Below are 13,663 nucleotides of genomic sequence, written 5' to 3' on the forward strand. Positions count from 1 at the left end.
ATATATATATACACACACAACTATAATGTAAAATGGAAGCTTTTAATTATTTTTCCCCTATAAGTTAAAGTCACAATTGGGAAAAATTCTAAATTTAAAACAGCAAAGATTGTAAATATTGTTCAAAACATCCTAGAAAATGGGATGAGACATAAAAACACATGTACATTATCAATGAACTTAAGATGAAGGGGAACACACCCAACAGGGCAAGTGACCGTTCCGTCAACTAGCCCAAATTTGTATTCCACTGGCCCTGGGCCACACACCTATTGTAGAGCCATGCTTTATTATGGTTTATTTAGTGTTTCGGGTCATTAGTCTCCACAACACCACAAGCCTTTATTCCTTTTAAATGAGGATGAAGGACTGATCCCTTTAAAGCTTTTCATGGAGCTGAATATAACTGCGGGTATATTTCTGTAAACTCAGCTTTCAGCACTATTTCTATTCATGTCTTTGTCACATGACAGGATGGAAGGAGAGAGGAAAGATCTGCCTACGGGCACAACAAACTGTCACTCATTCTTGTGAGCTGTGGGAGGATAAAAATGATGGAGCGGTGAGGAAAAAGCGAGTCGTTTCGCCCACTTACATGAGCAGACGCGTGTTCCTGCAGCCGACCCACAGGCCACACGCTCGGACCTCGGCGTAACCAGCATCCTGCAAGAGCTGTTTTTGGCAAGTGTTGCAAATTAATTTCTGGCAAGATTTCTGCTCTACTCTCCACTATAACAGTGAAACCTGAGGGCTTCCAACAGCCCTGCCATCCCATAATAACAGACTATACTAAGAATCTACAGCTTGGCAAAATGAGAGACCAAAAAAGACAACTCTGACGTACAAAAAGTGCTTAAAAAGGAATGTCTGACAACTGAAGGGAAGAAAACCGAGAGAGAGAAATACAGAAAATGTATTGAGGAACAGACAGCCTATTTGAAAACACTTATTAAAGAGAAAGCTCATCCAGAAAATTAACATTTCTAGCGTCATATATTCAACATTTTAAATCGGTATACTTTTTCTTTGATGGGACACCAGAGATATTTAACAGAATGTTCAGGTTGCTCTTTTCTACACAATTAAAGTGAATGGGGACCATGCTGTGAAGCTCCCAAAAAAAAAAAAAATAAATAAAATAAAAAAACACACACACACACATACACTAAAAGTAGTTTTAAAAAGTCATATAAAAGTCACATAACTTGTGGGCATCCTCTAATTTTTATATGTTCATATGTTGTTTATCAAACAACACCAAATACAAGAGAACATTAATGCCATTAACTCTCGTTTAGCAAAACACTCGTTCATAAGCGCCACCAACTCATAATTGTATGTAACAGCAGCGGCTCTGAGCATGTGACAGTGTGAACCCTATTGGTTGGCCAGCTTTATTTGCAGAGAAGAGATTAGAACCCCTCGCCATTAATTAAAAAAATAAAAAATGTTTGTGTCGGTCTGAACAGACACATTAACAGGTGTTCATTTAAATTAAAATGTGTATCGCACCAAATGTTTGAGCATTCGCCTTGTTGTGAACAGGCTTTTAGATTGAAAAACATGTAGATAAAAGTTTAAAGAACAGATATTAGCCTACGGTTTGCGCAGGAAGAATGAAGTGAGATAAAGGAAAGAGTAGGGTTGGGTACCGAAACCCGGTACCAATATGGCACCGGTACCTATGTAACCGGTATGTACTAAAACCGAATCCGAACGCCGATTTCGGTGCCTCATTTCGGTGCCATGCCTGAGCGATCGATTGAAGTATTTGTCCTCTGGTTCTCCGAAACGGACGTAAGAAGCATCATCACTGGCACCGCACGTGAAAAATAATTTCCCGACTGAGAAAATGCATGTGAACTCAAGTCGGAAAGCTCTAATAATACAAATCCAACACATCTTTGTAGTAACGAGAGTGTCCATGTTGTTTTCACATTCCGACTTGTGAAAAGCACAAAGCACAAAGCACAACTCACAACTCGGGAAATGAGAGCATTCGAGGAGTGCGTGAATGCAGTAATTACACTTGCTCTGATGGCAGCAGGTAGCCTTCCGTTAACTAAGCTAAACATGCTTAAATTAAAATGCCTAAAGCTAAACCTCCCTTGTCCTCTAACATTTGCACTCTCTATTCTATTTCTATTCTAATAGCCTATCATTTTTGGGGGGATTTTTTTATTTTTTAATAAGTATCGGTTCAGGCACCGGAACCGTTTTAAAAGTATCGATTTGGCACTGGTATCGAAAAAAAAACAAACGATACCCAAGAGAAAGAGAACACATTTTACACTTTTTTTCACATCTTGGTTTTTTTCATTAGCTCATTATGGCCTATTATAAAGCAATTACATGCAATTCTCATTGAATTGTAAACATTAATTACATATATAGACCTAAAAATTGAACACTGTGAAACTATTTCTTAGCTTGCTGTATCAGTTACATCACATAAGTGAGATCCATCCTGGGACACACTGAGACAGATCTTCTTCCTGTTTTGTCATATAGGTTACACATTTCTCAACTGTCACATGACATACAGCATTGAAGAAGAGACGTTCTGGTGACAAGGTCTCAAAAGACATGGAGATGTTCATATATCACACCTCTGTCATCTCTATAATCAGATGACTAGAGCTGAACACAGGTTATGACTGGCAGTGATCTGAAGTCCATGCGGAAAGAACTCAGGGCTGCAGACACTTTGATGCTGCAGATTAGATAATGTCCTAGTTTTTAGAAAACTAGAGGCGGGAGTCTCTGAGGGAGGCCGCTATGCTCTAAAACAAAAAGAAAAAGATTGAGTACAAGCATGCCAAGATCTGGCACTCATAAAGTTTGTTTAGACTCCGATTTATCAAGATCAACATCACCCAAGACAAAGGTTTATGACAGCTTCATCAACAATACTACAAAATAAAATAAACTTTAAAGGAAGAGCCTCAATAAATGCGCTCCAGGTAAATATGCCAAAATGTCAGAGAAAGACTCTAAGGAAGTGAATATATAGTGCAAAGCAACAATGCTTGCTCAAGAGAGCTAAAGGAAGAGGTAGGTGGGATTGTTTTCAGGCCAAACTTCACTAAACTCAAGGGACATTCTGACACAGTGGCCATTGTCCTCCTGCTTCACCATCACTAACAGGAACCGTTCCGCTGTGAGCAGCCCGAGAATCAGGTCACTTTTCCTTCAATTCTTGAGTTCCTTGGATTGATATGGTTTAGAGTTGAATTATCCCACACCCACCTCGCGCAGCACTTTTTGCATCCTTTTTTTTTCTTATTCAAAAAGACTTACGTCTCTTATTTAGCATGGCTTAATTCTCACCTCTGAGAGTTGTCGACTTTTATAATCCTTTAATTGTTAATTATCTGGCTGGTTAACGTCAACTTCCTGGCAACCACATGTTTCGTGAATTTAGTAGTGTTGTGCATTTAAAACATCAATTTAGTGTAATTGTTCATTAAAAAACTGTTTAAAAAGATTTAATCATGCCCCTGCCGCAAGAATTGAATGTCTTTTCATGTTAGATTTATAAGTGACAGTAAAGACAAGTGAAATGTTACAAAGGATCTCTATTTCAAATAAATGCTTTGTATTCATCACAGAATCATAAATAAATGTAATAAGGTTTAAATGTCAAGGTTTCCACAGAATTATTAAGCAGCACAACCACTTTCAACATTGATCATAAAAAGAGATGTTTTTTGAGCTGTAAATGATGATAATAAATAATAAATGTGATATGCAACTGCAATCGCACATGTCTTGGACTTGGCAAATGTCCATTGTCCATTTAATTGATTATGTATGAAATGATTGTTTTTCTGTTACTTTCATTGTGAAGCGTCCTTGAGCTTGGGAAAGGCGCTATAAATTAAGCATATTATTATTATTATTATTATTAGTAAACCAGCATCTCTGAATAATTTCAGAAGGATCATGTGACTGAAGACTGGAGTAATTCAGATTTGCTATCACAGGAATAAATTACATTTTTAAAATATATTAACATATAAATAAACAGTTATTTTAAGTTGTAATAATATTTCACAATATGACTGATTTTACTGTTGATAAAATAAATGTAGCCTTCATGAACATTATAGACTTTTAAAAAAAAAATCTTCTAAAAAAATCCCCAAACATTTGAACTGTATAGGCTGTTAATTTAATTAATTAATAATTGATAAGCATAATTATTAGTTAATTCATTTGATTCAGTCATAATAGTTAGTTAATTAATTTGATTGAAAGTGGCTTGTTGTTTTGAATGACAAGCCTAATCATTAATATCTGATGAATTTTATTATATTTTATTGAGTGATTTTATTCCAATATCTACACCTCAGGAATGTGATTTGGTCTTTAACTCCAGAAGAAAAGCATTCAGTTTGACTGACAGAGAAATCACAAAACCGCTGAGAATGACCAGTGGGATCTGTTACCAACAAAGAGATGTTTGACAGAACAAGTGAGAGCAAAATCATAGAATGGTGTGAAATATGTGCGCTCTTAAATCACAACTCTCCATCCCGACAACCCAGACTTGATGACTGTCATAATGTTGCCTGTTCCTCATGTTTGTTTTGTTGCTGCCTTATTGTTTTCTTTCCCTTTTTCTCTTGGCATGCAACTATCTGTCAGGCTGTTGTGCCAGAGGGGAACAAATCATCACTCTTCAGAAGAGACTGAGCCAACAAGTCCTGATCAATCACACAGACAGAGCTGCCTGAGTCGGGTTAGAGGAGGCATAGCTGACGTGCGGCACTGGTGTTTCGGGCTGAGAGATTGAGGCTGTCAGCACTTTCTTAATGCAAATCCCCCCTGGCCTTTGCTCTCTGACAGCCAGATCTAGAAGACTCATGCTGGGAGGAACCGGGGAAATTCCGAACACAGGGGGCGAATTGTGATTGCCTGACAAAACAGGCAACACTGCCTCACTCTGTCAAGACAATGAGCGGCGAGTATAGCTTATCGAGAAAACGCCCTACGAAGAGTCTCTGCAAAGAACATGCCCCGTTTTCTGTGACTAAATCCAGTCAGATATTGTGTCAATTTCATCATCAAAATTACAGATGAAAATCCAACTTTAGTAATGGTTTTTGTCAATAAAAATGAAGATGAATTGAAAAAAGCACATCATGATGGCAACCGAGTTGATTTTCACATGAAAAAAATATGCTAGCACATTAATTAACTACATGTAAGATTAATCAGATACACTACCGTAAAAAAATTTTTATTCTGCAATAATGTTTATCAAATATGACAGTAAAGACATTTATTACAAAAGATTTCTATTTCAAATAAATGCTGTTCTTTTGAACTTTCTATTAATCAACATTTTTTAATTGTGATTATTTAAAAAAAAGAAATTTTGAGCACCAAATAAGCATATTCAAATGATTTCTTAAGGATCGTGTGACATTGAAGACTAAAAGACTTCTGAAAATTCATCTTTGCCAAGACAAGAATAAATTACATTTTAAAATATATTAAAACTAAAAAACTAAATGTTTTAAATTGTAAAAATATTTCACATTGTTACAGTATTTTTAATTAAATAAATGCAGCCTTGCTGAGCTTAGGAGTCTTCTTTAAAAAAAAAAAACATTTTTGAACTGTAGTGTATATATACAACATAAACTTAAAATTAGAACTTGCTTTAATAAAAAATTATACAATGCACAAGTGGACTTGCAACTAGATTACATCTTATGAATGCTAACACACTAAAACATATCTAACCCCCAGAAAAAAAGAAAAGCTAAAGCATAAAGAACTCACAACATATTATAATGTGTACTTATAATATCATTTCAGAAGCTAAGGTAATCCACCAGGATAGTTTTTACATGTGGTTTTTGTTAAATATTGATATATGTTAAAATTAATATATAAAGTGTTTGAATATTTGGTGTAATTTTGCATTTATTTGCCAAATAAAATGTTTCTTTTACAAAATTTAGATGCCATTTTTGAGTAAAGCTGAAAAAGGACATTTTCATTAAAAGACAAAAACAAAACACTGTAAAAATGAACAATGTGATATCAAAATGTTGCAGGTTTATAGTTAGCTACGTGAATAACAAAACATTGGTGTTTCTGGCACAAATATTTGAAGGTAACTTCCCATCACCCCATTAAGTACTGAGGTTTGTTCTTCCTACAGTAGCATCACTATGCACGGTTCCAAAAACTGCTGTTTGACAGGCTTAAACATTTTGGCTTAAACATTGGCATGAGTTTGGAGACTACCTATTTGTTTAAACAATGGGTCCATTTGGCACTGCTTGATGACCAGAAATTTACACTTTACATAAAACACACTCAAAATTCCCAAGTGTGCTCAAGCACTGGTATTCACTTCATCATGAGCCATGACATAGGTTGTTTAAAACTGTTTAAAACATCCCTCATAAATTCCCCGTCTTTTCTTCATCTTCATAAGGCAAACGGAACAGAAGATATAGACGACTCATGCAACGTCATGCCACATTCACTCACTCTTGACCTGTTATTCCAAAATCCCAGGAGAGAGATGATGGGTTACAAGGATAACAGCGCTTACCTGCAGAGGCCAAGCTGCTGAGGGTCAAAAACAGGATGGCGGAGGGGTGTATGAGTGCCGTTAGCCACATGGCTGGAAGAAAACGCTTTTTTTCTAAGAGCCAGACGTGGCAGAAAAAGTAGCAGCAGGGTGTCTTCTTGAACAGTCCCCACTAGCTCTGTAGAACGAGAGAGAGAAAGATGTCAGTCAGTGACCAAGCAGCAGGGTATTAGAGTCTTAATGTCACATCCTGTGGACTTAGATGGGAAGAGACAGCAAGGCTCTGGTTGAGGTAGCGGCACTTGTTAATCTCAACCCACTAATTAAGCCTTGTGTGAATGGTGGGAATGAAGAAAACAAGAGATGGGTCATACTGACCTGAGCTGCAGTATCAACGCTTTTCACTTCTGAAAATTCAGCTTTGCCATTTTAAAATATTTAAAAGAACAAAAAAATACTTTTAATAACCGGATAAAAAAATATATATAAAAATAGTACAAACGTTGAATTTTACAGTTTTACTGTACTTTTGATTTAATAAATACAGATTTGGTGAGCATAAGAGACTTCTTTCAAAAAATTACAACTTACATTTACACAAAATAATGCAAATAAACAAGTAAACTTGAACTAAGTTACATCCTGGTCATACTTTGAATACTGTACGCTTGTTTCATAATCACTAAAACATGTCTAATATCCAGAAAATGAAAAACTAAAGCATAAAGTGAAAATACTGTCTGTGAAAATACTCTGAACAGCCACTTTTCAATATACATAGTGATTTAAACGACACAATAAAAGAAATGCTGCAGTGAAGATAATCGTCAGATTAGACACCTGGAGTTTGCTGTTAATACCATTAACAGATGACAGCTAATTAACATGACCACAACTGAACTTGAGCGATGAAGCGGCCAATCAGAGTTCACCGGAGGGTGGGCTAAAGCCAACACATGCCACACTAGTGGAGCTTAAATACAACATGCATTATCCATATGCAGTTTCACTAAGTCCACTACCTGACCTGACAAAGTGCTGCAATAATAAACATACCATCTGCATCATGACAGATATTGTGTCATTAAATATAAACCTTTCAAACAAATCTACACTGGCATTCAAACATTTACGTCTGCTCAGAGCCTCTGAAATGTCACGTCAGACTCAATTCAGTTAGTTTAATTCCATTTTGACAAAATTAACTTTTTGAAAACTGAAAATGAAAAGTTTTCCATGGCCACCGTCCCAAATACAGGTTCAGTGTTTTTGAAGTAAATAATGGTGAATGTAGGTCCAAACATCAGCAAAACTGATATTAATAGCAGTCTTAGAAGCAATTTCCTATTATTTTCAGACAGTTTATTATTATAAATCAATGAAAAGGTTCATATTTCTAAATATTTACAGTTTAGAGCACCGCAAGACTCCAGTTTGTGACTGCTGCACAACTCACCAGTTTCGACATGGCTGCCTCTCTGATGTTTTTTTCATTAGCTCATAAAGATTACCTATTATGAAAGTAGCAGATTTTAATAGGCATACATCACCATCCCACACAGAGTGCGTAGATATGTTTACACATGCACAGTCTAAAGGCCAATAACACTCTTATTAACCTGACCTAACAGCATCACAGGTTTGTCACGCTAGTTTACTGAAGCAAAACCAAGCATTTATTTTTGGGTTTAGCAGTTACATTCAGCACAATCAGCCACCCGTGTAGCAACGGGTGAGGAACAGTGCCTTAACCCATCACACGCTACCCCAGTGCACTGTGGAGAATCAATATATGTAAAACTTACACAAAGATGCACAGAGGCACAGATGGATTAAAACCTCAAATGTCAATCAGAACATTTATCAATGGTTAAAAACAACCACATGCTACACTGGGGGGTGTCCCCGAGAGAGGAGTAACGAAAGCCGCAACTTCATCAGTTTCTGAAACTATAGCTTTCACTCTGCTTCCTTCCTTCTCCTATCTTTCTGCCCTTTTCTCATTTTCTCTCAGTAAGGTGAGGAGAGCATGCGCTCTCTTTCTCTCTCTCTCTCTCTGCAAACAGCTGCAGGAACAAAGAGCCATTCACGCACGGGCAGCTGCTGAGGTTGGGAAGTCATTTTGGAGAATCTCAACAAATATTGCACTTCCAGCATAGGGGCCCCAAGCCAGTGCCCTCTGCTTTTGATTTGGTGTCCCCCTCTCTTGCCATTCTCACAACAAAAGCAGAGGCATTTTGGAGTCCTCAGATTTAAGAAGATGTTATCAAGGGCAAACCGAAGCAAAACAAAAATCACAACAAAATAAATAAAAGCCCCTTGTTGGGGAAAACAAAATTCAAAAGAATAAATAAATAAAACAGAAAAAAATAAAATAATACAAAAAAAATTCTACTTGCCTGGATTGGGCATAAAATAAAAAAAGAAACAAAACAAAATAAAATAAAAGTGCTTAAAAAATAAAAGTGCTTAAGAAGCTTAATGAAAAAACATCTGCAGGCCTGGTTAGGGCAAAACAAAATACAAAATTAAAACACTGCCCCAGGCCCATTGGTGTTACGTTATGGTACATTACATGTTATTTTTCAATTAATTATTTGACCATAACGTATATCATCCTCTCGAACAGCTGTGTGAGTGTAATATCTGAACTTTCTAAGCATTTCGCCCAAAAATGGACCAGTGGAACAATAGTGGACCCTAAACTAAAACCATGGCATGTGAGCACCTCTATTTAACTCAATCAGTTATAAAATATAGTGTGTTTGTTTCAGTTTAGAGTAGAGCCCGACTGATATGGGTTTTTCGGGGCCAATACCGATATTAGGGAGTAAAAAAAAAAAGGCCGATATCGATATATCGGCCGATATTCTTTGTGTATATTATAGTACAGTACCAGTCGTAACTAAGTACATTTACTTGAGTATTGTACTTAAGTACACTTTTTGAGTATCTGTACTTTACTTGAGTATTCTTTTTTCTGGGAACTTATGACTTTAACTTCACTACATTTGAAAGACAAATATTGTACTTTTCACTCCACTACATTTCTATGAAGGTCCTCAAAGTAGAAAGTCGTTAGCAGCTTTGAAAGTCAGTGGGTGACTTTTTTTCAGACAGTTTATCAGTAATCACTCTTGTAGGGCTACAAGTGATTTCCCAGCATTTTTTGAGCACTGACCAGTTCCAAATTTGATATTTATTTACAAGAATTCAATAATAAGAAGTTAATATTGTGGTTTATATTAGACACAATATTGTCTGATTTTGCTAAATTGTGACTGCAAATTTAACCACCCGTAACTCCCGAACCCCGGGGGCTATCGATGCAGGGGTGGTCTCATTCGAAAGCGGGCCTCTAGACGTACACTCGATTCAAGAGGGTTCCTCAAGCTGAAGGGATCCCCCGGATTTGGTGCGGATTCGCCACGCCGTTACGGAGATATGGCCGTTCAAAGTTTCAATGGTTTTCCATAGACTTAAGCTTTAAAGCGTTTCATCCAGGTCGCCAGTAGCAAACAATGGAGCGCGCTCGGCTGGACAAACTAAGTAATTACACCATTTCAAGCATTTTATGTGCGTTATATGTTCTGTAAAAAAAATTTCATATTGGCGGCATATTTGCCGATACCAATATATCAGCGACAGGCTCATATCGGCCGATAATATCGGCAAAACGATATATCGGTCGGGGTCTAGTTTAGAGACCTCACCTCATATGACTCCTGCTGATTTTGTCTCTCCCTCTATTTCTCGGCAGAAAGATATAGTACAATAACATTCAGAAAAAATCTGGAAATGTCATTAGCAAATTCAAGGCAGCAGACCCCAGACTGAACATAATAAGTAGCTACTTTTACTGTGTAGGTGGAGTGACGAACACCATATGGTTTAATACGCAGCCTCGCTCTGAACTCAAAGAGGCACTTCACTCTGGAGGAAGAAGCATGCCTTAAAATTATAAAACCATCAATATTCAGTTCCAAATGAGAAACTGACTTAATGAAAGATACAGATCATTCACAAGCAGGTCAGAATTTGTGTTTAGCGCATTAGGGTTCTTGTGTAAAATTACATTCTGTATAAAATCAAGGATTTTCAGAATACGCATTCCAGTGTGAAGATGAGTGCAACTTGACAAACTGTTCCCAAGCCAATCCATCCAACATCAAAAGCTGTCCTTTACAGAGCCTATGAAATGGTTTGATGAAAGCAATGTTCTTTCCTGCGTTGACATATTTCCTACTGAAACAATTAGATGGGATAAGATGGGATGCTTATGCTTATGTATTTCCAAAATCATGTGAATTTTTTTTAACCATAGTTTGGTATTAGGCAGTAAATGCTCATTCTACCCTCTCAAAAATAAAGTTTCCAAAAGAGTTTTCACAGCGATGCCATAAAATAAACATTCTGAGTTCCCCAAAGAACTTGGCAGTGAACAATTATATACAGTATACACTGTATGTGTATATATATATATATATATATATGGGTTATCGTTGTTCTAAACCACATTTTTATCCCCGGGTAAAGGTCACACTTGAAATGGGGTTAGAATTGCTTTTTACCTGGGGTTATGAATCCCAGCAGCAGGGTTAGCACCATCTTGGGGTGTTATTCCTGCATTGCGTTCGAATGGTACGGCAAGATGATTAACAACAGACACCCAACAGCGTGCCTCATATTTAGGTGCTTTTAACAGTAATGGAAAGGGTTAGGGTTGAGTCCATTCAGGAAAAACTTGATAGCACACTCAGCAACATAGCCTATGAGGATGTGCAATGCTAGAGACTTCATGTAAACAGGTTGCATGTGGCATTCATTCAATCAATGACACTGACACAGCAAAATATGCAAATAAGAATCGTAAGGAATGTACAGTGTGAAATGTCGGCTTATGAACACCCAGGATTAATTGTTTAGTATCAGCAGCATGAAACGCGAAACAAGATAACCCATTGATAACCCATTTACAATGACCCAGGGTTAAATAGTAATGCAGGGGTGTGCGATATTGACAAAAAATTATATCTCGATAACAATAACTAAACAATATTTTGCTGAGTGTGTTTTTGTGCTGGTACCTTGGCTGGTTTAGGCCTGTCATGGATAAATAAATATGAAACTAAAACCGCCAGAAGGGGGCAATTCTCACAGTATCATTCCCAGTGCAGAGACTCGCACGAAAACAGCACAAATTAAAAGTAACACTCAAGAAAGAAATCACTCGTACACACGTAAACGTAACCTCAAAACTACACTCTCAACTCGCGCTCACAGTCTGTGTTAGTTAACGTACGTCCAGCCGGACCGAACAAGAACTAACACTTGGCTTGGTATAAAGATGTCGCATATTTGCGGACGTTCGTCCCAGTATTGTGATGCAACCTCAGTCGGACTTCGTATTGGTCGCTCCGTAACCGTTATAAATCCCGTTGGCCTTTCCGTTGGGAATCCCATTGTGATTTCCGTCCGCAAGCCCACTGGAGTGGAGATACTCGGTAAAGACTTTGCGATAAACTGGATGCGTCATCAATAAGTCTTGCAGAGAAGCTTTAGAAGTTGAATACGTAATCAATTAGCGTACATTCGTCAAATATTAGCATTATAGGCTCAAACTAGGGGTGTGCGATATTGACGACAAATGATATCCCAATATTTTTTTCGGTAACGATAACTGAACGATATTTTGCGTATTGTGTTTTTGTGTTTGTATCTTGGCTGGTTTAAGAATTTCTTTCTTTCCTTTTTTAACGCCATGTCAGCTTCTATGGATATGTTCATGGCAAGTGCCAGGTTAACTTATTCAAAATTAGCCAAAGATAAATATGACACTAAAACCACCAGTAGGTGGCAGCAAGTCTGAATGAGTGATTCACTGAATCATTCATTCAAATGATTTGTTCAAAACGGCTGATTGATTTAGAAATGAAGCAAGTGACTATCTTTACGAATGAGCTATTGAATCATGGACTCAAATGATTTGATCAAAAACAGATTCATTGAGGAATGAAACACTGCAGTGCTGCTCTGAGATGCAAAAATGTTCTGTTTCGGCTTTGTTTAGAACTATTTTCGCTGGCGAAACCGAAAAAAATACAATATTGTGTCTAAAATGTAACTCAGGGTGTGTTCACACTTGTAGTTCGGTTCGTTTGGTTCATTTGGTCCGGACCAAAAAGGAAAATGATACATTTGGTCCTGGTCCGCTTAGCGTTCACATTGGCATTTTTGACAGTGAACCTAAAGACATCGAACCTAAATGCATAGTGATACGCTCACAACCTGATTGGTCGGCTTGAATGACGTATATATCGTGACGGAACTCACCGAACACCCCAAACAAAAGGTGCGTTAGACTTAAAGCGGCGCTGCGGGTGTATGATATCAAAGCACCCATTAACTGATCGTCTGCTCAATGCCGCTTTAAGTCGAACACACCTAATGCCGTCTGCTGGACTAAGCGCACTCATTCTTGTGTGTACATATAATTTTATTTTCACCACCTGCAAACTCACAGAGCTAAAAGGCACTTTACCTCATCGTTGCTCCACGTTTGCCCTCTGCTCATTTTGTTTTGGTTACACCACGTCGTCAAATCATGTCGCATAGCGTCGCATCTTGTCATTACTTCCATTCATATATCATTCGAACCGCACCAGAGTTCGTTTGGAAGCGGACCGAGAAGCGGACCGAATTTTGTTCACACATGCTCAAATGAACCACACTAACAGAGCAATCGCACCAGGGTTCGTTTTAATCGAACCAAACATGATAAGTGTGAATGCACCCTCACTCAATATTAACCTCTTGTTTGTTGAACTGTTGTATTAAGTTAATATCACATTCGAGATTGTGCTCATGTGCTAATATTTAGGAAAACAGCACTGTTGCTTGTGTGATATTATTTATAACTATATGAATATAAAAAACAAACCCATACAGGGATATTTCATAATTTTAACTGCATTCTAATAGGCTTCATCATGCATGTAGATTTTGGACTTTCAACACGTGTTTTTGTAAAATAAATAAATACAACTTTTTTGCAAAGTGAGTGGCATACTTGATAATGTCAGCTTGCATATCGTTAAAACAACAATT

General features: G+C 37.4%; 1 protein-coding gene across 1 annotated transcript in view; it reads right to left on the bottom strand.

Annotated features, from left to right (window-relative positions):
* Window positions 1-13,663, bottom strand: part of LOC107675425 (transforming growth factor beta receptor type 3-like) — a 161,517-nt gene that overhangs the window by 144,504 nt on the left and 3,350 nt on the right. The window contains exon 2 of the mRNA XM_016469757.1: window positions 6,578-6,734. Within this exon, the coding sequence (XP_016325243.1) occupies window positions 6,578-6,647 (70 nt within the window). The 5' untranslated portion in view covers window positions 6,648-6,734. The remainder of the gene's footprint in view (window positions 1-6,577; window positions 6,735-13,663) is intronic.

This window comes from Sinocyclocheilus anshuiensis, unplaced genomic scaffold, assembly GCF_001515605.1.
Source record: "Sinocyclocheilus anshuiensis isolate Anshui unplaced genomic scaffold, SAMN03320099.WGS_v1.1 scaffold1696, whole genome shotgun sequence".
Taxonomy (NCBI): Eukaryota; Metazoa; Chordata; class Actinopteri; order Cypriniformes; family Cyprinidae; genus Sinocyclocheilus; species Sinocyclocheilus anshuiensis.